General features: G+C 40.8%; 1 protein-coding gene across 1 annotated transcript; it reads left to right on the top strand.

Moving 5' to 3' along the window:
• Nucleotides 1-27180, top strand: b3gnt5b (UDP-GlcNAc:betaGal beta-1,3-N-acetylglucosaminyltransferase 5b). The gene is made up of 2 exons (XM_079819918.1): nucleotides 1-123; nucleotides 25460-27180. The coding sequence occupies exon 2, from the start codon at nucleotides 25657-25659 to the stop codon at nucleotides 26785-26787; it is 1131 nt and encodes a 376-aa protein (XP_079676044.1). The 5' UTR covers nucleotides 1-123; nucleotides 25460-25656; the 3' UTR covers nucleotides 26788-27180.

Raw genomic sequence — 27180 nt, 5'->3', positions numbered from 1 at the left:
ACGGGAGTTGTCCTTCGTTTCTCAAACACACTCGAGTCGTTCCTCTTGCTTGCTTAGTTCACTTTGCCACAACTTCCACAGAGCAAGGCAGGACAGCGTGGCGTGCTGCTGTCAGTCGACCTGGTAAGACCTTCTTATGTTCTTAATGCTTTAATTTTGTTGATTTGTTTTAAAATATTATTTGCCGAATAACGAATAAGTGTCATTAGTTAGCACATTTACCTTGTGATATTCCTGATGACATTATGGCGCGTCAAACTTAAAGTAAAACTGAAGTTTAGCACAAACATTTTAATTTAAACCATTTCACACACAAAAACGTTTTAAACGACCAAACAACAGTTATACTGCTCAAAAGGATTTACTTTGGACACTTTATGTTAGGACAGCTTTGTGCACGTGAGGAGAACTAACTTCATATCCACTTGAGGCTCAGAAAAGCAAAGGTAGTTCTGAGAAAGTCCAGCATTTGTTTGCAATTGCTACTTGGTTTGACATGTGGTTATTTATTCAAATGGTCGCATAGGTACCCAATGTTTCATTGCCCACTGTATGTGAGCATCATAACTTTAAATGAATGAGGCATTCATATGTTTTATAAAGTTACCTATTCTTAGCATTTTAAAGCATTTTTTTTCAGTAACTTGTCAATCTCCCATTTGTTGTTAAAGGAATAGTTCACCAAAATGTTTATTTCTTATATCATTTACTCAGCCTCATGTCCTGTGGAACACAAAAGACAGTTTGTAGGACTGTTGTTGTCTACATTAGGGTAATTAAATGGTGACAAATTTCATTTTGGCTGGACTATCATGTAGTTCTTGTTGCTGTGAATTGTGGCATACCAGGTAATCTTATTTTTAAAAGGAATTTTCTTTTTTGTCTTTTTTAAAAACTTCCTCTGAATCCGTGCTAAAGAGATGGACATTGCTCCCAAGGGTCATGTGTTCTCAGGAAAGGGAAAACTTCCTTATCTGCAATCTTTGTTTTTTGTCAAGTGATTGTTGCAGGTTCAATGCTCTGATGTCACTCTGTTGTTCTGTCATGTGTTTTAAAGCTTTTCATTTTAAAACACATAACTTTTGCTACGGTTACGCCTGTCATACTACTCCAGAGTTTTCAACCCTTGAAAATGCAGACTTTTGGAAGTCAGTGTAAACGGACCAAAACGGAGCCTGTGTCTGAAATCAAACTTGAACACACCAAGTGTTCAAGCAGGCGTGAAGACTGCAAATGTGTATATAACTTTTGATTGCCCAATGGGACACATTTATAGTGTTGCAAAAAAAAGTGTTTACAGAGCTGTTTTTTTATATAGGGATGCACGATATAGGGGAGAGTGGGGTAAAGTGAGACTTTTTTTTTTTTACATTTGCTCCTCTCTAAGCGAGCTAAAATGATACAATGAAAATTGACACATTTCCCATTAATTCAGGATGTTTCCTAGCAATGGGAATTATCAGAATTTATTTAGGACGAAGGTCAGTGAAAATGCGATTGTTTTAAAAAAAGTCGTCTTGTGTCTCACTTTACCCCAGCTTAGGGGCAAACTGAGACAGACCAGAGAAATCAAGGGGGTAAAGTGAACCACTTACTTTTTCCACTCTGAAACTACCATAACAACACATGTTGTAACAGTTAGAATCCTGACAGTTATAGCTTGACAACCACACATTCCAGAACTAATGTCGGACTAGTAACAGAATTGGTCAATGGGGATTGGTCAATTAAGCAAATTTTTTTTCCTAAACACTTGAAAGTAACTCTGAACAAAATAAAATACAACATAATATAATTCAAAATGTTTTAATAAACATTCAACTGACAGATAGAACCAGTTAGACTAGAACACAGTCTGGGGGTCAGAACACAGGACCCTTATGTGGCGTTCACACCGGACGCGATTCGCGCTAATAATTTGCGCTAATCGCGCGAAGGTGGACACATGTGTACATTTTGAGTTTACTCGCGCGTGACATTCACTGCACAACAGATGCGAATTCGCGTCATGGGCGGGGCTTCCGCCAGCAGCTCGTCTCGTTGAGAAATGGCTGACATGGGCTGTGTTTACATGTCTTTTTTTTTGTTCATATCTACTGTTAATGTGTGACAAAACGTAGTTTTAAGACTTTTTCAGTCGATAATGTAGTTGTTTAAAGCTCAAATCTGTGGTTTATTTACATAAACAGTGCCTATTTGAACATTTTATCTGCCGTTGTCGGAGCTGTGAGCTCCAGCGGACAGCGCGCTCAGCGCACGTGAAAGCCGGCGAGGGCAACCTTTCCTCGGCCAGTCCTTCTGCCGTCTACCGCTGGCTCTGATGTCTCTGTGGTGTGTCTCGAGCTAAAATTCTTCTTGTAACGGCCGATCTTTGGTCTCATGGATCTATAATTTGTTCCCTGGCAAATCGTTTAGGCTGAGGGCAAAGATAAGTTTCATTACTTTATATTTTTAGGCTATAACTGTACGTTGCAGTTGTAACGTTAGCCTACTAGCACTGACTTTGAATGTTTGACTGCATTGTTTGCTTTATTTCATGTATAGCTTGTTATACATTACTTATACTTTTGTATTATTGATCATACATAAACTTGCATTTAACAAAAAGAGACTGGGTTGTGTTTCATGTCATTTAATGTTATCACAGTGATAATCATATTGTCTGAACCAGATATTAATATACAGATTTTCTCCTCATTGTTGTCACTACTAGAGCAAGCTCCTGATTGGTTAACGCGGCGCGAAATATCCGCCAAAGTTCAGATTTTTCAACTTGAGCGTTTCACGCGATTCGCGCGAATCGTGCGTTCAAAACGCTCAATTCGCGTCCTTCGCGCCGCCTCAATCGCGTGAATCTCGCCGCAGAATGCCATTTCGCGTCTCTGCATTGACTTAACATGTAAATCACTTGCGCGAATCGCGTCCGCTGATACGTGACAAACGTCATCATTGTACGTTGAAGTAGGCGGGAATGAGAAGATAAATAACTATGTACTGACGTTGCTACCACTGCTCCACAAAACGCCATGGCCAAAAACCTTGCTCTCCTCCTCTTTTTTAATTTTCTTCTTAACATGAGAAGGTTGTAATGGTGCTGGCTCCGTTGCGAAAATAACTTTAATAAAGCTAAACGAACTCCAATGCTGACACCCATATTTGGCTACTTCCGTAAACAACAAGTGACGTCGTTGACCGTTGAGTACTCTTCTGCGCATGCGGGTCACTTCTGGGTCATTTCACGTTCACACAGGAGATCACAAAAGGTTGCATTTAATTGGAAATGTGAACGGCCTTGCAAAAAAATCTAATTTTTTCAAAAAAATCGGAATTGAGCATTAAGCCCTGCAGTGTGAACGCAGCCTTAGAGCCAGTTGTGTCTGGGCGTCAGAGCAAAGGACAATCAGAACAAGCTAGAACAGCCTGGGACTCAGAACACAGGACTAGACCCACCTGGATTAGAACATCAGCCTACTGTCATACTCTACAACTAGGCCTACTCTACATTCCTGAAGGTTACAGGGAAAGATGAGTTGCTCTCTACGTGTGGCTCCTCCAAGCCTTTTAGGTTGAGGCAGCTTCTTCACCACATCACTTTTAGGAACATGTGCCCCTGGTGTATTGCCTTGGCATGATGGCTTTTCTACAATGTTTATGACATTACAATTAAAACATATGTAATGTAATATTACATATGTTTCAGACTAAACTTAACTTGTGCCTCATGTCTCACTTTACTCCACAGCATTTGTCTCACTTTACCCCACCGCCACATTTTTAGAAAAAACGATCTCTCTTAGCAATTCAGGATAATCTTCAGCTAGCATCACATGGTTTTATATGTTGGTAGTTCATCAACATGTATGATATAAGTTTTTCTACCTGAATCAATTTGCTTTGGCACAAGATTTGATTAAGTTGACAGCAAGAAAATGTACTTTTACATGCAAAAAAAAATATTTTTGTGAAGAAAAAAAAACAGGCTTCCCACAGCAGCATTTGGTCCTCTCCTTCATGGCCAAGGGGAAATTGAAGGGGCTTGAAAACATAATGGTCATATGACCACAAATGTGTTCTGTTGACTAGATACAGGGGGTGTCTCACATTACCCCGTTCTCCCCTATCGGTTACCATATCGGCCGATATGTTCATTTTTAATGTTATCGTTATCAGCCCGATAAGAAAATTTGGCATTTGTGTGCATTAAGGACACTGCACTTTGGCATTTTTTTAGAGATGCTCCGATCAGCATTTTTGGGGCCGATTACCGATCACCAAGATCATGATCTGCCGATTGCCGATCACAGAATGGCAGGGGAATGGCAATCTTTTATTTATAATCTTGCAGAGTTTGCACCATTTGTAGAAATGAAACTAACTCTAAATTAGATCAAGATCTTGAAGAACCACCAAGTGTTTATTTTAGAAAATGAGAACTTAAGGCTACTGTAGGCCATCTTTCCCAAATAAATGTATAATAAATGTATATAATTCTCACCTAAATATTTGATCATGCAGTGCATTTTTGTTTTTAAAAACATATTTTCAGGTAGGTCTAACATTAGTATTGAGGTAAGAAATACTAAAGACATTTAATAAGAAATCAAATGTAAATTAATATTGGTCTTCCCTGAATAAATTAAATTAGATTAATCCTTACACTTAAGGTTGCAAAAGTTAGTCATTCAAGAGCAGTGAGTGTCATAAAAGTTCATCAAACAACACAAGACAAAGAGAAACTCAGAGACAGCAGCAGTTTATTCGACAGCGGTCACTTTAAGAGCGAACACGGATAGGTTACATGCAGTTGCACAAACGTTCACTCGCGAGTCACGACGGGGTTTACGTGCATACTCGTCAAGACGGTCATTTAGTACATACGATTTGTGTGTATCTGACCATTTCAGCGCAATTTGTTCTCGCATGCTTTTTGTGAGATGGCCTGTGTGTGTGTGTGTCTCTCCAGACCGTGCGCGCGAGTGCGGTTTGAAAACTGGCAAGACCTAAAAATAAATGCAAATGATAAACTTTAGTGACGATGCGACACTGCCTCGATTGTGCAAAGTGGCAAATCCTGTGTCAACTGTGCAGCTCGATTTTAGTGCACATGCGATGCGCTGATGTGAAGCCATTTGAGCATTTTGAAAGGGAGAGAGAGAGAGCGCGCGCACGCGGTGATTCACGCGTGCTGTTTGTGAACTTACGTCCCACAGAAAGTTTTCAAATGACTGCGTAAGTTATTTAATATAGAAATATGAATTGTACCTCACCTTCAGCATTATAATTATTTTACCCGTGCTGGAAAGAGAATGACACCGTGTCGCTGCATATCATGCCCTAGCTCTCACGGCAGGTGCGGGTTTTATGTGTCGTCAGCATGCGATCGGTTCATGAGATCGGCCTTTTTGGAGACCGCGATCAATCATCCCAAAGCGATTATCGACCGATCGAGATCGGTTGCCGATCGATCGGAGCACCCCTAGCATTTTTAAAACCTGGGACAGTCTTGCGCAATTACTTCCTGTCGCGTGCATGCGCTCTCAAGTAGCCAAGATCGCAAATGTGGGTATTTGGATAGGACATTATGGAGTGTTCTCATTCAATCCCACAATGCACCGCAATAACGATTGTACAACCATTGTACGCTCAACGGCTAGGGAATATCCATAATGCACTGTGACGGTCGTGCCGATTGAATTCCTGCGTCTCGCCAGAAGATGGCGCCCGCAACTGTGAATCATCCAACTATCCATTTTACAAACCACTGGTCCAAAGTGGTTACAGTGTAATATCATATTGGTATACATTAGGGGTGCACCGAAATTTCGGCCGCCGAAAATGGCATTATTGGTTTTGGGCCGAAATAAAAAAAACAGCCGACAATGTAAACCGAAAATGAAATGTCACCCGCCCCTCCCATCCGTGCGTAAGCGCTTAAAACCTTGTTTATACTTTCGCCTGGCTCCACAGCGTGAGCCTCCGCTGACTGCGTGCGCTCCTCCCCAGACGGACGAGGAGTTTATACTCGACGCGCTCGCCGCTGTGCTATTAAGTTTCACTCACGGTCGAGCTGTTATGACGCGACGCGTCTGCCTATCAAAGATTAAGCATGTCAGCTGGATACGTCTCTATTTGGTTCTCATACCGCGTGCGTCCGTCCGTCCCTCGGTTAGCTGACATGAGATGCAGCCACACAGACAGGACACTGACAGACAGACCGACAGGACATTGACATACAGCGCGTTCTCTTGTGTCTTGTCGCGCTTGGAAGCATTTAAATGAATAGGAGCGTGATCATGTAACGCTAGGCAAAAATGGATATAAAAACGGACGCTGCGTTATTTGCGTTAAATATTTTTAATGCGTTAAGCTGAAAAAATGTATCGCCCGCATTAATTTGCCCAGCCCTAATAAATAAATAAAATAAATAAATATATAATTAGGTTTCAGCTAGGGGTGCTCCGATTGATCGGCAACCGATCTCGATCGGTCGATAATCGCTTTGGGATGATTGATCGCGGTCTCCAAAAAGGCCGATCTCATGAACCGATCGCATGCTGGCGACACATAAAACCCGCACCTTCCGTGAGAGCTAGGGCATGATAAGCAGCGACACCGTCTCATTCTCTTTCCAGCGCGGGTAAAATAATTATAATGCTGAAGGTGAGGTACAAATCATATTTCTATATTAAATAACTTACGCAGTCATTTGAAAACTTTCTGTGGGACGTAAGTTCACAAACAGCACGCGTGAATCACCGCGTGCGCGCGCTCTCTCTCTCCCTTTCAAAATGCTCAAATGGCTTCACATCAGCGCATCGCATGTGCACTAAAATCGAGATGCACAGTTGACACAGGATTTGCCACTTTGCACAATCGTGGCTTTGTCGCATCGACACATCGTTTATCATTTGCATTTATTTTTAAGTCTTGCCAGTGTTCAAACCGCACTCGCGCGCACGGTCTGGAGAGACACACACACACAGGCCATCTCACAAAAAGCTTGCGAGTACAAATTGCGCTGAAATAGTCAGATACACACAAATGTATGTACTAAATGACCGTCTTGACGAGTATGCACGTAAACCCCGTCGTGACTCTGCATAACTGCATGTAACCGTATCCGTGTTCGCTCTTAAAGTGACAGCTGTCGAATAATCTGCTGCTGTCTCTGAGTTTCTCTTTGTCTTGTGTTGTTTTTGATGAACCTTTATGACACTCACTGCTCTTGAATGACTAACTTTTGCAACCTTAAGTGTAAGGATTAATCTAATTTAATTTATTCAGGGAAGACCAATATTAATTTACATTTGATTTCTTATTTAATGTCTTTAGTATTTCTTACCTCAATACTAATGTTAGACCTACCTGAAAATTTGTTTTTAAAAACAAAAATGCACTGCATGATCAAATATTTAGGTGAGATAATATACATTTATTATATATATTTATTTGGGAAAGATGGCCCACAGTAGCCTTAAGTTCTCATTTTCTAAAATAAACACTTGGTGGTTCTTCAAGATCTTGACTCAGTTCATTTAGAGTTAGTTTCATTTCTACAAATGGTGCAAACTCTGCAAGATTATAGATAAAAGATTGCCATTCTGTGATCGGCAATCGGCAGATCATGATCTTGGTGATCGGCCCCAAAAATGCTGATCGGAGCATCTCTAGTTTCAGCCCAGAATTTTCATTTCGGTGCATCACTAGTATACATTCCTTTTAAAGGAATTATAAGGCAATATTACGGTTATAGTTTCCATGACAGATTTCAAATTAAATATTTTCATTACTACTGGAGCTGCCAGTTTTATAAGTTTCAAATAATTATTAAAAAGCAAGCACAGACTATGCAGAAGCTGCAGCCCTTTCGCCGCACTCAGTGTCCAAATTCACTCACTCCTTCAAGTAAACTACATTAGTGGATATATTAAAAGCTATTAGAACAATCTGCAACTGTTTACACTATGCACATACCCAGTGTGTGCATGAATGGACTTGTGACATGCATTTTTAGTGTGAGTGGAGCCAGTATTCAACAAAGAAAACGGAGACCCTCCAGGCATGTTTTTCTCTTCACATTTGCATTTACATTGCATAATATTTACATCTTAGAAGTGAGGTTATGCTTCATTTCCTTTTAGGGTTGCATAGAGAAATCATTATTTTATTTTTCTATTATACTTGTATATGTTGTTTTGTTGTAGTTACTCTTTACATCAGGACTAAATTGGCAAAATCTTGCAAGACTGGACTTGCCAATTCAATGTAAAGCTTACTCGAGACTTTCTGGAATTTTGCGCATTGACAAAACATGGATTGCCACAGGTCGGGGTTTAGTGCTTGGTTTTTGCAACGAACCTGGACTTCATGCAAAACAGGACGTTTCACAATGAGATGCATTAGAAATAACCAGCAATGCTTGCTAAACCATTTACTTTGAATAAAACACATCCAATGACCACTGAAAGTGCCCTTTGTTCAGCTGTGATTGCAGATGGATTTGCATGTAAAGTAAAAAATAAAAATAAATTCTTTCTCTTCAATTTTTGTTTTCCCTCTTTCTGATTTTCCAAGATTATGTAGAATTGATGAAATCTTCATGATCTGAATATTCTTAGAAGGCACGTTTATTGGGAGAAACTAGTGCTGGGCGATATACCGGTTCTTGCCGAATACCTGTGTTTATTTTTGTTATGATATGAATTTTGATGATACCGCAATACCGGTGTCGCTTAAACAATGTTCGGAACGCTGTGCAGCGTGACACTGTTTGAGAGGGGTCCCTTTTCACTGTTGCACTGTAGTGAGGACACAGCTGAGATCACATTATATGGCCCTGTCCCAAATGGCACACTTCATGTGCACATTCGGTTAGGGCTGCACGATTAATCAAAATCAAACCACAATCACGATTTGGCTTATGTGCGATTATGAACGCGCAAAGGCTGCGATTTTTAATTAAATAAATAAATGCCCAGCGTGTTCGTGTCAAACAACTTCACAAACTAGTAATGCAGGGCTCTCAAGTCTCACGCATTGGGCGTGAGACACGCATTTCAACCCACTCACACGCCACACCATGTATTTCGCACCAGCCAATCAAATAAAAAATATAGCTACCGAACAGCCAATCAGAAAATAGCATTGCTGTATCTGGGTAAGATTTAGATATTCCCACAACAACAACGTTTACATTCTGCCACCTACTGGTGATTTAGTTTAATGTTTTCTTTCCAACATTTCTTATTTGTATATTCAAAAATATTTTAAACAATCTAACAATGTAAATTATTTAATTTGATTGGCAACAGCCCTACAGGTCTTATTCTAATTTAATTTATAGATCAAATTTAAGAATATAAAATGAAAGCTGAAGCATAGCCTATATTTAATAAGATTATGGGAAAATGGCCTTCATAAAAGGTAAAAATATCAAAGATATGCAGATTTAAATATCTCAAAGCTGATTGAACACTGGTGAGACAATTGCTTCAGAATAAATTATATTTACAACACAGTAAATTCTGAAAAAAAAAGAATATTCAAAATTATTATGGATTATTAATTTGCCCTCTTCCCTGACATCTTTGAAATAGAGAAATGCAATAATTAATACTATACACCCGCACCGACATGTTGAATTAAATAAAAAAATATATTATTTATTAGGGCCGTCAATCGATTAAAAATTAATCTAATTAATTACATACTCTGTGATTAATTAATCTAAATTAATCGCATACATAATTTTAGCTGTGAAAGTATTTTAAATATTTCAATTCAAATGAATCAATGAATAATCAGCATTAGTGACATTTAAAGTTCAAAAACTCTTATTATTTTCACTGTTCAAATATTGGCCATAACAATAAACAATATGACCTAATATGCTGAGGAAATCAATTAAAAAGTGCTTCGGGAAGATTTTTTTTCACTGTACATCCAATCAGGGCTTGACATTAACTTTTTTGCTCACCAGCCACTGTGGCTAGTGGTTTTCCAAAGTTACTAGCCACTCAGCATTTTCACTGGCCACAATTTTGCTACTTGGAAATTACATTTTAAATGATTAAAGTTGAATTTGGCTTGCTTAAATTACTAGATTTTGAGTAATTTTACTTGATTTAGAAGATTTAAAACCCTTTCAAACTTTCAGTGCAGAGTGACCACCCAAATCAAGACTACATTGTATATCAGCTGGTATGCAGGTGGGCAAGGGGTGGGCAATATGGCTAATATGAGAAATTGAATATAGGCTAAATTAAAAAACAAAGAAGCAAATTACAAAAACAATAATACATTTCTTTAAAAAATATACAGATACCTTAGTAGGTTTATAGGTATGTATACATTTATTTAACACCTGTAGTTGTTTGATTAACATTAATGACAGAAAGGTATTCATTTGGGCTGCTGAATGCATGGACGTTGTAACGAGTAGGAATATAGTGTGGCCCCTTTAAGAGTGCGCACTCCCTGTTGAGAATGCGTCTCAATAGTACAAGTGTGCAGTGTCGTGGAATGTATACGCTACGCAGTTTTTCACGTGCATATGATACGCACTTTATGGCGTGTATATGACACGCTCTTGGGTAGAATAGTGGACATTGCAGGACATCGCAGACAGCTTTATTTTTATCAGCACCTCCATCAGGCTACATAAATGTTCCAATCAATGATCCAGACAGCGCGTTCTTGTCTCCCTCCTTCATTTTACAGCTCAGGGTCAATGTCTAATACAGAATGGATTAATCTGCGTTATTTTTTTTAACGCATTATTTTTCCTCAGATTAATTAATCAAAATTATGCGTTATTTTGACAGCCCTATTATTTATTTATGTATACAAATCCCCACCCAAACCCGTGCTGCCGTCGCCAAAATCTCACTCTGAACTCAGTTCAAAACTTGAAGCCCTTAGTAATGTGAAGTGTTCATAAATCTGTTGTCCAACAAAATACGTTTAATAACACGCTTTAACTCACTTCATATAGTCAGTGGATTGTTTGTGAGCTGACATGGCTTCTTATCACAGAATGAGGCAAACGCTTTATTTTATAGTGATAAAGTCTATGTCAATCAGCACTGCTTTATTATTATGAAAATACCTGAGAAGGCTTAAAAAAACTAAAATACACCATATCTTGATGCAGTAGTGTTTATTGTCCTTAAGTTTAATCAGTCAAAGTTTTTCTATCTTCCTTTTATTCAGCCTGCAGCGCTAGCTTAGCTTCACTTTAGGGATTTCCTGAAAACAAACGATAACTTCTCTAACACAAATGTGGAGTTCCCTTTTCGAACGGTCAGTTCGTACTGCGTCGAAGAGGCTATATGGGAATTCTCCTATTCTAGAATATACTGAAGTAATTGTAAAATCAGGCAGTGCTACTGCCCAGTCAAAACAGTGTCGAGACATCTCGCACGCTATTGGCTGGCCAGTGGGAACTGCATGAACCAATGGCAGAACAGCGTAATCTGAGCGAACCAATGGGCACAAAGCCCGCAAAGCTGAGTGCAGAAACCCGCGAAAGGGGCATATAAAATATGCTGTAACTGTCAAAAACGTCAGATTAATCTCCTTCAGCGACGATCTATGGTCCTCGCTGATAAACTCGAACTACACCACCTTTCACCGTGAATTGACGAGCCTGCAGCGGAATAGCGAACTAGCCAGCCCGAACATCCTGCGAGAGTCAGCGGCCTGCTGTTTTTCAGCGCGCTCAATCGCCAGCGATCCCGCGAGCTGTCATGCCATTCCCCTGCGCTCTTTGGTGAAACACTACGGTGTATCCTTTCTGTACAATACTGAGAAAAACATATCGCTTGTGTGGCATGTGCAGTACTTACCTGCACTAGGAGGATAACCACGACGGGTGCGTGATCTGTCTGGGCAAGGCCCACGCGGATGCTGCTCTCGCCGGGAACGGCTGCTCTCACTGCGAGGGTATGCCCATTTCCTCCCTCCGTTCGCGGAAAGTGCTCTTTTCAGAGTGCGACCCCGTTCCCCTTTCCGTCTGAGCCTCAGCGGGAAAAAACGGCGGAGCCAGAGTATACCAAGGCTAGCGAGTTCACGTCGGCCCAGTGCCCGCGTGCCTCGTCTTCGCCTCAGAGAGACGTTTCCCCTGTGACGTTCTCTCGATCGGACCTGCTCCCTCCGCTCGACGCCGAGGGCCTGGTCTCATTCGGCGGCAATGAAGAAGACGAATCCGCACTATTACCAACGTCTCGCTCTTTCTCTTCTCTCACTTGCGTGCCGCGGACAGAGAATGCCAGAGTGGACGAGCGAACGAATGCTGGAGCTTCCCACATTACTCGCTCTCAGACTGCTTGAGATATTGAGAGCGCGGCTTACGTTACAGACTGTTGTCACTGCAGCTCACTGTCGAGAGTGCGACTTACGTCATTACTGCCTCGCTGTCTAGCGCATAATGGTGTCGTGAATGGCGGCCAAGCCCGGCGCCTTTTTCACTCTCTATCACTTCTCTCAGTCCTATTCAGGCGACTGGAGAGGTTCAACAGTGTAGTAAACGAGCCTGTTATGAAGCACGCACGCCCTACACACCAAAACACCGTCGAGAGCGCGACTTGCGTCATAGCCTCGCTCTCTGCTGGTACGGTGCACTTTCGCACACAGGGTTGCCGGTTCGAGCCCCGCTCTCACAGGTTTCTCAGTTAGTTTCAATTTAGTGAATGGCGGCCAAGTCCTCCACCACTTCTCTCAGTCCCCTATTCAGGCGACTGGAGAGGTTCACCATTACAGTAAACGAGCCTGTTATAAAACATGCACGCCTGTACACAAAACGCTGTATTAACGGCGATCCTAATAAACAATTAAGAGTTCTTTCCTCTGTTATGACTGCAGGCAGTGTGTCCCCTACATAGGGTGTACCCCTGCATATAAGCACTGTTAATTCAGCGCTATAACCACTCAAAAGTCCTGCTGTGGCCGGATTACCACCACAGACTTACTTTACATTCTCTCAATCCCCTCGGTTCAGGCGACTGGAGATGTAAATACTGCAGTCAGCTAGCCTGTTGTCAGACACGCTTGCCTGCACACCAACTCTGTTTTTAACAACGACCTTACTAAAATACGTGCACCTTGCACATAAGCACTGTTCTCACAGATTATCGCTCTTTAGCTCGCGCCGAGAGGCGCTCTATATGTAGAGCGCGTGCCCACTACAAGCCGCTACACATAAGTGCTGTCCGCACAGTGTCACAAACACAAACCAACTGGCGGACATCTGAACAGGGCCCTTATCAAACGGCTGTCAGAATGCTGACAAAACTGAACACAGAAAGCAGCCTTGACAGGCTGATAAGGAAGAGAGGAGGGTTGAGTCCCGCCCAGGCCGGTCCGCCTCCCAAAAGACTCAGAGTTCTCTCCCCACGGCCCGTTTTTGTTCCGGTCAGGGAGAAAAATACTGTTCTGAATGTTTTTCATGCAATGAATGTAAACTACGAGTCCGCTTTAATGCGTGCACCCCTGCATTCTACTGCCATAAAGGCGAGTTCAATAAATAAGAAAAAACATGTTCAACAAGTGAGTCCTCTTTCTCTTCTGCACCACGCGCGGCCTTCTGACTCTATAAAACCCCTGTACGATCGGGCAGAGGCTTGGAAAGCCATCCTCGGTGTGTCACAGTGGGTTATAAAAACAATTCAACAAGAATACTTGCTCCAGTTCGCTCGCAAACCCCCCCGTATCGCGGGCATAACGCACACTTCGGTGGAGAGCAACGAGACTCATGTCCTCAAAATCCAGTAGAGAGCCTATTGATAATAAAAATAAAATAAAAGCGATAGAGGCGGTGCCTCCAGCTCAGAGCGAGTCAGGGTTTTTACAGCCGCTACTTCCTTGTTCCCAAAAAAGATGGCGGCCTCAGGCCCATCTTAGATCTCAGACACCTGAACAAGGCTCTATCAAACGGCCTTTCAGAATGCTGTCATTAAAACAGATCATCGTGCAAATCTGCCCGATGGACTGGTTTTTCTCAGTGGATCTGAAAGATGCTTACTTTCATATCCAAATTATCCCACGTCACAGACCGTTTTTGAGATTCGCGTTCGACGGGAAGGCTTATCAGTACACAGTCCTGCCATTTGGCCTGTCCCTGGCCCCCCGCACTTTCACGAAGTGCATGGATGCAGCTCTCTCCCCCTTAAGACAAGCGGGAATGCTCATTCTGAACTACCTCGACGACTGGCTCATACTGGCCCAGTCAGAGGAAGAAATAAAATCTCACAAATCTGTGCTACTCAGCCATCTAGAATGCCTGGGTCTCAGAATAAATACAGCCAAAAGCTCATTGCTTCCCAGGCAGAGAACCTCCTTCCTGGGAACGATTTTAGACTTCGCCCAAATGAGGGCGTGGCTATCGGACGAACGTGCTCTGACTACACAGCAGCTTGCACGTTCATTCAAAATGGGAACCAACAGACCCCTAAAAAAAAATTCAGAGAATGCTAGGCCTAATGGCCAAAGCTTCTCCAGTACTTCCGCTGGGTATGATGCACATGCGCCCCTTGCAGTACTGGCTGAAATCACGGGTTCCTTCCCAAGCGTGGCATTCATGCCAGCTTTGGATCAAAGTGGGCTGCGGCTGTGTCAAAGCCCTGGCCCTGTGGTCACTTGGGAACAGTTTCCAGACGGATGATGGTCACCACGGACGCCTCCAACTCAGGTTGGGGCGCTCTGTACGAGGGCGAACGGGCCTTCGGCTCATGGTCGAGCCCAGAGTCACGGTTGCGCATAAACTGCCTAGAAATGCTGGCAGTAGTGCTAGCCCTCGAGACTTTTTTTTAACACGTCTCTCAGGCCACCATGTTCTAGTCACGTCAACACGACTGTGGTCTCCTACATAAACCGCCAAGGTGGGCTCAGGTTGAGATGGCTCAACAAACAGGTCAGACATCTCCTCCTATGGGCAAAAGGCAAATTACATTCACTGAAAGCAGTGCATGTGCCAGGCAGACTGAACCAGGGAGCAGATATGCTCTCCAGGGGCCTAGTGTCCCTGGGGGAATGGGCCCTCCATTCCTAAACAGTTCAAATTATATGGAGTGTTTTTGGGAGGGCAGAGGTCGACCTCTTCGCCTCCGAAGACAACTGTCATTGCCCAATCTATTTTTCAAAGAGCAAGGATGTGCTGGCCCACAAACGGCCCAGCTGCCTACTTTATGCTTTTCCACCAGTACCGCTCATTCCCCAGATTTTAAAAAGGATCAGGGAATGCGAGCACACAGTCCTGCTAGTGGCTCCACTCTGGCGAACCCACATCAGGTTTCCCGAGTTGATTCAGTTACTATCAGCAGCCCCATGGCCAGTTCCCCTGAGGAAAGATCTCCTTTCTCAGGCGAATGGGACAATCGGACAATAGCGTTAGCATATGACACTATGGGCCTCCAATGCCCCATAGGTGTCAAAGCTCACTCAACCAGAGGCATGGCCTCCTCCTGGGCGTGGTCTAGTGGAGTTTCTATGGGTGACATTTGTAGATCGGCAGGTTGGTCCTCACCATTTACTTTAACCAGATTCTACAGTCTGGATGTCCCTGCACTGCAGGCACAAGTCCTCAGATTACTTAGACGGCCTTGTAAGCCCGTCCCCGTCATAAGTTGGCATTTGGGGCCTTCATATGCTTCAATGCTTACACATTCCATATAGTTACTGGCCTCTTTGAGCCCAGTAGTATAAGACTTTATATGTATATGTATATGTATATGTATATGTATATGTATATGTATATGTATATGTATGTGTGTGTGTGTGTGTGTGTACATATATATTATATATATTAGGGATTAGGGGTGGGACAAAAAATCGATATGCCGATTTATCGCGATATTTGGGGCCGCGAAACGTTATCGATTAGCCTGGATGCCAGCCGAACTTGGCCCCGCCCACAACATTTTTACTCAGGCAGTTCGGTCTGGACTTGATCCATAGAGAAGTAATTATGCCCGAACAGAAACTGTTCAGACCAATGAAATTGTCAGGGCGGGCTTTAGACGATGATGGACAGATGATAAACAGTAACGTAATCATCCACGTCACCAAAGAGCGCTTGGGTTCAATTTGTTCTAATCCTAAACGGAGAACTTGTTCATATATGCATTCACCTTTACTATTTCTCTCAGAATGATGATCGTGTTGGTAAGTACTCTGTGTATCCTTAAATTCTTTTTTTACAACACCGGCAAAGTTCGTTTACACTCATCTTTTTCTTCTAACGTTAGGCTACTTATTCCAGCGTGCGTGCAGACAGGGTTGCCAAGTTTTTACAACAAAACCCGCCCAATTGCTAACGTTCCTCAAAACTAGCCAAAAACAAGCCCAATAGCTTTCCAGTGGGGTTCTCCGGGAAAAAAAGGCATTTGGGGGGGAAAATATGTGTTATTTTGGAAGGACTGCCTGCTAAAATTCGCATTCCTGGGTCTGTATATCACATAATTGGGGTCGCTTCAACCCGTGGACTTGGCAACACAGTGCAGTTGAGTTCTGTTGACATCTGACTACTAAGTTATGCGTCGATCGGTCGCTCCGTTGCTCTGATTGGTTGTAGGTCTATCCAATTGAGGTCTTTCCTGGTTCGGTTGAAACACGCCCCATAATCACAGCCCAACGGAGCAGTATCGGACTCATATTCTGACTAGAATTGAGTATGACGATGTCAGGCTAGTTATCGATACTCTGGCTCCAAGTATCAATATTTTTAAAAACTGAATATTTAAATTAATGTCTACACTTTGGCTTACCGGAGTGGCAGTACCCCCAGACTTCCTGTGGTGGCGGCGTGGCGCTTCCCAGATTGCAGATGATCAGATGAACGGAACAGTGAAGAAGAAATACGAGCGCAATGGCTGGCCGACAAAAAAAATCACAAATGCACCCGCGTCTTTTAAATCAAAAGTTTGGGTCCGTTTTGGATTTTGTAGTGACGATACAAAAAAAGCTCACTAAAGACTATGTAATCGGCAAGAACTGTCTCGGAAAAAAAAAATACAATGGCAACACAACCAACATGCATTCCCTCCTCGTGCGCCATCAGTGAATCAGCCTACGCTGGATGACATTTGTATGGCAAAGCTACCTTTTTTGATAGAACTGCTTGTGCTTGGTTTGTTACCACAGTTATCTGTGTACTATGGTGTGCTTCCTCAGCGATGAAGTTTAACATTCACGGCTATCTTTTCTTCAACTCCTCAGGATCCATCTCGACGACTGCAGTGCAGGCAGATCGCTCGCGCGGTTGTGATTCTCCTGAGAGAGCGCGCGTCGCGCGGCCACAAATAAACTGATATGGATTTGAAATTATTTTATCAACTTGAAATACAGGCATATTTTTGTAGATCTGTTCCTAAAAATATGCATATGTTTTAGGAACACATCTACAATATACATGCATATATATATATACATGCATATATGTACATGCATATATATATACATATATATAAATAATAATATTATTATTCGTTTGCACGTGATTGTTTAAAACCCGTGTTTAGACCCATGTTTCTCCCTTGTCCTACCCGACCTGCACCCGTATCCGACACAGTAGGATGTTTTTCACCCGTGCAGGACTCTGACAGTGTACATGTTTAAAAGACAAGTTTATTATTGTACCGCTTGGTACTCAAATGTGACCATATTTTATTATATAAGGTTTTATACTGGGTGTGTTTTTGTACATTTTTAGTAATGTGTGCATTTTGCAATTTCTAAATATGAAATGTTGCTGCTATGAATAAGTTAGTGATATGACCTTTCTTTATTATAAATCATTTAGTCACAGAAACTGTTCTCTCATGGCTGTTTGATAGCTTTATATGCACTTACTGTACTTTAATGCTATTTCAAAAAAGATGAAGTTTTAATAAATTAAATACATGATCATATGACTTTTTTGATGCTTTTTTTTTCATTTACAAAATGATATGATATATCGTGGGTGATTTTCTTGCAATATATCGTCTGTCACAGAATCGCTGGTATCGTGATATATATCGTTGTCGTGGGCAAAATATCGTGATATTATCGTATCGTGTGTTGACATGTGATTCCCACCCCTATTAGGGATGCAACAATACAGTTAGTCCACGGTTCAATACATACCTCGGTTTTTACCCACGGTTTTCGGTTCGGTTCTGATGGCTTGTCACATAAATTTTTTGTTATTCTATTCTAAGGCGACCGGAACCGCAAGAGGTTAAAGAGAAAAAAGACTATTTTTTTTATTTCAATACTCTTTCTTTATTTTACTTAAAAGAATTGAAAAACCTTACTTAAACTTAAAACTTTACTTTAAAAAAACCTTGTACACATTCCTAGTGTATTGGATAATATAAAATAAATATATATAAAGATTTATACTGGCAGCTCAGAGCTGTACAACAGCATTTTAGTATGAAATTGAATGAATGAATGTAAAAATAAAACACTACATAGACTTCACTATAAAATACACTGATTCTTAGCTACTGTATTAGTTTTTCAGTCAAGAGCAGTGAGTGATTTTCTCTTTGTCTTTTGTTGTTGTATTAACATTAAAGGGATATTTCACTCAAAACTGAAAATTCTGTCATCGAGAAATGAATACAGGTTTGAAACAATATTAGAGTGAGTAAATAATGACAATTTTATTGGTGAACTGTCCCTTTAAGGACCGCGTGTTCACTGGCTGCGCTGCTGTCAGTTTAAGACCTCTACACATCTAATATACAGACACGATTGCGATTTTTACTTTCACTTTAGACATAACCGACTGTGTTTATGTTAACCTTGTGTGTATTTGACAGTATTAACGCAGTAAGACGACTACTTAGTTCAGTATTCCCGTGTTTGACAGGCTTTTAGTGCGCGTGCTCTGAAAAGCGCATGTTAAAACCGTGCACGCGAATGAAACCGGCAAGGCTTTAAAACACATTCAAAGAATGAACTTTCGTGATTGTGAATAACTATAGTGTTCCGTGAGTATAACTCTACCATTAACGTGTGATGTGAATGTGTGTCGCGTTGTTCAGTATTGGGATGGAGGCAAATTATAGAATTTGTAGAAAAGAATTAATTAAATGCGAAACCGGAAAAAACGCAATTCACAAGCACATATTGAACCGTGAATGCCGTACCGAACGTTTCAATATTATATTGAGAATTGTGGCATCCCTATATATATATATCAAGTCAAGTCAAGTCAACTTTATTTATATAGCGCTTTTAACAATGTAGATTGTTTCAAAGCAGCTTTACAGTGTTAAACAGGAAAATAATGCAGCATAATTTTATTCAGCTGTATAGCCATTCTGGAAAAATTTCAAGTATCATACAGTGACAGTGTGGGCTTTAGATCAATAATTTGATCAGTAATTTAGTTTAAATGGTTAATTTAGTTTATTATTTAGATGTATTTCGATGTTTAGTTGAAAAATTTAGTGTCCCCAACTGAGCACGCCAAGCCAGAGGCAACAGTGGCAAGGAAACCAAAACCCCATTAGGTGACCTAATGGAGAAAAATAAACCTTGGGAGAAACCAGGCTCAGTCGGGGTGCCAGTTCTCCTCTGGCCAATTAACAAACAGCGTATTATTATTATTATTATTATTATTATTATTATTATTATTCTGGCAGTTTTACAGCTCGGAGGTCATAATAGATCAGAATATTCGAGGGACCGGGGGCAACATGCTGGAGACGGGTTTATTGAGGATGATGTTGATTAAATAATTATTAAAGTGCAATATTCGAATGATCGGAGGCAACACGCTGGAGACGGGTTTATTGAGATGCCGTGTCGATGAGGCAGTTTCAGGGGGAGTCTAATCACGGTCTCCCAGACACTTCGGGGTCCTGTGTTGGTCTTCTCTGGGCTTCTATATATATATATATATATATATATATATATATATATGATGTGTCAGTAACTCTAGTCTTGAGCCCTTTCTAATAAGTGTTCAAACTTGAGGGAGTACATGTCACTGCGCTTATCATAGCACGGTGGGGCTTTACAGGTTCCTATATAGCGTCTTCGACGCAGTACGAACTGACCGTTCGAAAGGGAACATACTGGGTTACTTAACGTAACCTCGGTTCCCTGAGATAAGGGAAGGAGCTATGGCTGACTCGGGTGATCGTCGCTTCAGTCGATTTAACCTGACGTTTTTGACAGTTACAGCGTATTTTATATGCTTTCGCTGGTTTCTGCACTCAGCTTCGCGGGCTTTGTGCCCATTGGTTCGCTCAGATTACGCTGTTCTGCCATTGGTTCATGCAGTTCCCACTGGCCAGCTAATATCATGCAAGATGTCTCGACACTGTTTTGACTGGGCAGTAGCACTGCATGATTTTACAATTACTTAAGTATATTCAAGAATAGGAGAATTCCCATATAGCGTCTTCGACGCAGTACTCCTTCCTAGAGCTGTAACGATTTGACCAAAAATAAAAACATTTTACCTCGATTACGATTAACGAACGATTATTTTGCTTTTTTTTTTTTTGCCCTCATAAGGTTTTTGAGTAAGTTCACTGATAAGGTTTGTACTGTAAATATTTTCTTCTATTAAAGGTGGAATTTTTTTTTCTAATAAAAAAAGTGCATTGTGATTTTAAAATACTTTAAGGAAACGCTTCACTTTCAGCAGTTATTGTTTATGGGGCAGATTTCTGTTTGTTGTATATCAGATACAGATAAATTAACACTGTAGGCCTACATTACATTTATTTGAATGCATTAATGAGTGATTGTGTGTGTGTGTGAATTACTCTTACTGTCTCTATTCATTATGAAGCTGTGGTTTGTACTAGGGCTGTAGCGATACACTAATCTCACGATACGATACTCGATATTCAGCTCACGATACGATATATATCACGATATTCAGCCAACGATACGATTCGATATAATTCAATACACTTACATCATTTTCTGAAAGATTTAAAGGGGACAGAGTGAATTTCTTGACATCTTTTGAGTGTTTCATTTACTTGGATTGAATTAACTGAACTGAAAACTAAAATCATCAATTACACAATAAATGTCTCTGACGGGACAGAGAGTCTACAGCTTGCAAATGCTGGACAAAATGAATCAAAGATGTGTTGAGAAAATTAGTTCCATTTATTGAAACAGTGCAAACTGTTGCTTACAAGCCTTTGAAAAGTAAATAAAGTGCAGTATTGCAATTAACAATGTTTTAAAAATTGCAGCAAGTGGCCTGTTCTGAACAGTTTCTTTGACAGCTTTTTTAGCTTGACACTGACATTTGGTAGTATTTCACGTTTGTGTCACACAGCTTGCAAACCAACCGCGATGCATTGTCTAAGTCAAGGGTCTCCAACCTTTTTTCATTTGAGAGCTACTTTTTAAAAAAGAAAGTCAAAGAGAGCTACTCATGTTATATAATACTTAAAACTCTTAAATAATGCATCATAATTCTCATATTAACAACTATCCAAACTGTTTTACAACTGAAAGAGTATAGTAGTAGTTCCAGTAGTTGGTACAATACCACTATTTTTTTTTTTACATAAATGTTTTATTATATATGATGATAATCATAAGTAAATAATACATAAACATGTAAAGGCTGTATGCTGTTTAAAAGTAAACTTTGTTTATAAATGAAAGATCAAGTGAAAAAAAGCAACCATTAATAATTATATAATTAGTATTATTTATTTCATACTTATTATTATTACATAGAGACATAGCTAAATTTACTGTAGGCTATAATCTGTAGTCAATCTCTTCACGTTAAACCGAACTTTTATTTTGACGGGTTGCCGTGATTACCAGTGTCTGTTCATGATGATATGACAGTGGGTGCGCGTCTCATTCAGCTCCCTAGTTCAGTCAGGGCACTGATCAGGGATCAGCCCATTGACTTGTGTCCTGATCAGTGCCCTGACTACTGAACCAGGAGCAGAATGAGACGCAGCCAGTTTTCTCAAATGAAACGGTAAATTCTCATGAAGTGACGGTTTATGCCTTCATGTCGGCAGAGACTACAAGAGCGAGTGCGCGCGCGGCGCTCGTCATCCACACAGACGCAGAACATGCAGGAGTAATATTTAAATAGTATTTTGCAGTTTATTATTTACAGACACTAGTATATATTCGGCTTCAGTCTGGAGCCCTGCGCTTAAATTAACACGGAAGCGACTGAACGCAGCTGCTATGGTGAGCTATTTTTAGAACAGACCCGCGGGCAACTCGTGTGGTTCTTGCGGGCGACTCATGTTGTTGACCCCTGAGTCTAAGTCGTCGCTTTCCTTCTTCTTTTTAAACCCAAAGTGCTCCCACACATCTGCTTTTAAGCATGAAGGCGCTGGATTTATATTCGCCGCCATTTTTTTTAATCTCCTCGCTCTGACTCCGTAAACAAGAAGAGGTAGACGTCGGCGTCTGTGTGAAGTTAGTAGTACGGGTAACTTGCTCTACAGCGATACTAGCGGCTGGCTGACCAAATCGCTCTTCCTGCAATGCAAATGGGGGTAAACACGGGGATTTGAATGGGACTTATGTATCGATACTCGTGGCTTAAAAATCAATACTTTCTTGGGAGAAAAAATATCGATTTATATCGCAGAATCGATAAAATTGCCCAGCCCTAGTTTGTACTTACTTCAAAGGTATTAAAATGTATGCCTATAACGGTTGAGTTTCTAAGCTATTTTAGTGACTTTACTTTAGTCACAGCTTCTGTCTGAGTGTTCGTTTGTCAAAATATATCAGGCATTAGTTCAACATAATACACATCTGATGGTCGAAACTTGCTTTAATGTTCAAACTGGTGAGAGGTCTGCCTTCAGGGCGCGCGCGTTTTCAGAGACGAGACGCGAAACGGTCGGCTCTGTGTCACTGAAAAAAGCTCATTAGCACTGAACGGAGAAGTTTTCCGTATTGTTGTTTTTGAATAGTTCACAATCGCTTTAAATGTTGAAACTGGCAAGCCTTTAAACGCATTTACTTGACAAACTTTATGAGCACGAAAGTGAAAGCGGCTTCGGGGCTTGTGCGCGCCGTCTCTGTTTGTGTGTGTCAGCGCGTAGGCTATAAGAACAGCAATTAACTGACCTGTATAAACTGTGTAAAACATGCAGATACTATAGTGATTCTGGGCATCTATAAACACAGAAAACTGCTCCTGCATCTCATTGTGTGCCTTCAAACTGCACTTGATGTGACTGACGGGGCAGAGTCACGTGAAAACCGAAATAACCGACATAGGAAAAATACGTCGGTTAGAGGTTCTGAATGTCAGTTTCGGTTATTTTCCGATTAATCGTACAGCCCTACTCCTTCCCTTATCTCAGGGAACCGAGGTTACGTTAAGTAACTGAGTACGTTTCTGCTCGAGGGCGCCCTCTGGTCTTCAGTTTGAATGAAACTTTTTGGTAACAAATGAGAGAAATACTTCTCTCTAAATATATGTATATGACAATCCATATGTTTTTCTTAAATATACAGGCATTTTCTTCCCTGGCCTCAGTGGATGCATATTTCATATGAAAGACATGGACTTTAAGAAATTGATATCACAGATAAAAAGCACAGATTTTTATAATAATAATTTTACAATACATCCTTAGACCTTTCTAATGATTTTAGTCAGGCTGTCTGCATATTAACAGGTAACCCAGCAGTTTGTTGTAGTAGTAGTAGTAGTAGTAGTAGTAGTAGTAGTAGTAGTAGTAGTAGTAGTAGTAGTAGTAGTAGTAGTAGTAGTAGTAGTAGTAGTAGTAGTAGTAGTAGTAGTAGTAGTAGTAGTAGTAGTAGTAGTAGTAGTAGTAGTAGTAGTAGTAGTAGTAGTAGTAGTAGTAGTAGTAGTAGTAGTAGTAGTAGTAGTAGTAGTAGTAGTAGTAGTAGTAGTAGTAGTAGTAGTAGTAATTTTTATTTCGCAATAATAATAATCATAATTATTATTAGTCATATTAATATATAAACACAAATTGTTATACACACACTCTCATTCAAAAAGAATCGCATTCAAATCGCAATTTTAACCAGAATAATCGCAATTAGATATTTTCCCCAAATCGTGCAGCCCTACTTTCGGTCTTGTGGACTACAATGGCCGCTGCGTGTGCATGTCCGTTAAGTCCTCGAGACCGCAAGTATCCCATTTGTCATTTTAGGTCTTTTGTTGCCCGCTTTGAGGTCGATTATGCGCACTTCTGCCGAACCCGCACTGGTGCGGGTGCAGCGGACTTCTTCCCGGCAGTCAAAGCGGCATTACGTCGTGAAAGTGCGGACTCAGAGAAAGACCGTAAGGGTTTAGGGTGCCACTTGGGCAGCGCCGCCGCTCCCACCACGCGCTGTGTGCAGGGCACCAAGTGCTGAGGGGGCACCACAAGAAGACCCCCCCCCCCCCCCTTCTGTGTTAAACTCACGCGTGTCTTCAGTGCTCTTAAATGTATTGCAAATATCCTTAGACCTTTTAAATGTTCTTCCCAGTTTCTCCCTTGTTTTGGCAGTTTGTTGTTGTATAGGGTTATATTTTTAAAATGCTTAAGCTGCCCTCAACTCCGTTTTCTCTCTCTCTTTCTCTCTGTGGTCTTATTTTAATATTCACCTGTAATGAGCGTGCAGGTCTGTGTTTTATTGGTTGTGGTCTCCCCACAGCATCATTTTGTGGTCAATTTTTCTTGTCATTATAGTAAAATAGGGCATTCTAGTCAATCTACTGCAGTATTTCCTCTCTCAATCAGTTTAATGTGGTTAAAACCCTGTCATGTATAGTGGAGAAAAATACCGTCATTTACGGTATAATTTAGAAAATACCGTGATATACATTTTTGGTCATACCGCCCAGCACTAGGAGAAACATAAGAATATGGGACTATAATTTTGTCAATAATCTTGGAGCAACTCATAATGTAATCACTACACTCACACATAAGTATTACATTATTATTGTCATAAAATGTCCATAATGTAATAATTTTCTCAATGTAATTTTCTCTATCACCATTACGTCACCAAAAACATTTTCATATTGTCATAATTGTGATTTAAGCATTCTTCAAAATATATTTTTTTTTGTCCATATAATTAAAGTCAATGGGGTCCAAAGCAACATGGTATATAAAAAAAAAAAAAAAATATATATATATATATATATATATATATTATTTTGTGTCATACAGGATTGAAAGGACATGAGGGTGAGCAAGTGATGACAGAATTATAATTTAATTTTCCCGATAATTTCACTTCACATAATTGTTTGTATTTAAGATCAATCAATATTATACAAAATAATAAGCTTTATGTGACATGGGGCCATAACAATATTTTCCTAGAAATAATTAAATGATGTTTCATTAACAAAGTTCGGGAGGAGCACCATTCAAATAATCTGTCCAATCAATTCATTTGGTGTCTCCTCTACCTTACTTACTTTGGTTGTCCTTGTTCAGGGAAAGTCAGCTGATCATGTGCGTTTCTCTTCCAGACTTCCACCATCACACCGGGTGCACCTCATTGATCTTCTGTCATGACGAGGGCTTCATTATCAGAGGCAGCTGGGCAATCACAGTACCAGACTATTTCCTTGTCTCATATTTCCAACTCAGACTTTGACATGTTTTGGAGGCCATCATGACTGTAGGTGAAACAAAGCCAGGAATCTCATGAATTGGAACTGGAGTCATGTTGTTTCTCAAAATGCCTAGATTCAAAAAATACCAACTACGGCTAATATCAGTATGCTTTAGTGCCTTACTGTTCATGGCGTACTGGGAAAAAATTGACAATAACATTGTAACCCATGTAATGTCTTTCTCGTACCGCTATATTTTCAATAGCTTCACGTTCATTAACACAAGCTTAAGAGTCAATCCTGAAGACGCTTTAAAGTACAACAAACGCAGATACCTCCTAAACCACGAGAGAAAGTGTGACCGAGAAGACGTTCTACTCCTGCTCTTTGTGAAAAGCTCCTCTGAGAACTTTGAGAGAAGACGGGCCATTCGCTCTACTTGGGGAAATGAGACGTACATTGCAACGACGCTGGGTGTTACTGTAAGGGTAATGTTTGCTCTTGGCCTCCATCCTGAACCGGAGTACAGGAGCAAACTTAAGATGCGACTGTTCCTCGAGGACCAAAGATATCACGACCTCATCCAGCAGGACTTTTTAGACACCTTCCACAATCTTACTCTGAAGCTACTTTTGCAGCTTGGCTGGAAAGAAACCTACTGCCCCCGTTCCCAGTTCCTCATGTCCGCAGATGACGACGTCTTTGTCCACATTCCCAACTTAATTCACTACTTGCAAAGGAGTAACGGCAAAGACCTTTGGATAGGTAGGGTGCACCGCGGTTCGCCACCCGTCCGAGACAAAGAGAGCAAGTACTACGTGCCCCGAGACATGTACCCATGGTTGTCTTACCCAGATTACACCCCTGGATCTGGGTATGTCCTCTCCAGAGATGTAGCTACCAAAATCTATCAAGCGTCACTCACCATAAGCGCTTCCTTTCACATTGATGACGTCTTTCTCGGAATCTGTGCTAAGGTGATGGACGTTGCTCCCAAGGATCACTTGTTCTTCTCGGGAGAAGGAAAAGCCCCTTATCATCGTTGCATCTACAACCAGATGATGACCTCACATGGACACGTCGGTGATATTCGCGAAATGTGGAAGCGTGCAACAGAAGCTGAAGCTGGTCAGGTGTCCTCAGGACTGATTTGGAGGCTCTACTGCACTGTCGTGAAAGTGAGGCTTCTATGTGTACCATTTATTTCCAACTCTTACTCATGTAAGGCAGCTTTTTTGTGACATGACCATTATTAAAGTGAAAAGAACGCTTTTGTAACAAGTGCTCATATGTAGTGGTCAGATTACTAGAGAAACTTTGCACTGTACTGCACAGGACAGTAAGTTAAGGAAGTTTGTAATTTCAGTAATTTACTGAAATGTACATGAAATGGTTGACAATTAAGATTAAATAAATGCACATATTGTGATGTATATCACATTTAAAAAATAAAAGTTCTGTTCTCAAATCAACTCCGTCATCAGAAGCCCTACTTGTTATCTTGGGCACTGAATGTTTTGTTGGTTCTTGCAATTTAATCTATGTATGTATGTATATATCTGTTCTGCTCTTTTCCATTAGTAATTTGACATTTAATGTCCACTAAAGATATTTAATAAAGTTTGTCTTACAAG

The sequence above is a fragment of the Gobio gobio genome (genome assembly GCF_949357685.1).
Source record: "Gobio gobio genome assembly, chromosome: 6".
Classification (NCBI taxonomy): Eukaryota; Metazoa; Chordata; class Actinopteri; order Cypriniformes; family Gobionidae; genus Gobio; species Gobio gobio.
This window is presented reverse-complemented; position numbering and strand designations above follow the sequence as displayed.

What these genes read in the sequence shown, in the direction of transcription:
- b3gnt5b (XM_079819918.1), top strand. Translation starts at nt 25,657, where the DNA reads ATGTTGTTTCTCAAAATGCCTAGATTCAAAAAATACCAACTACGGCTA.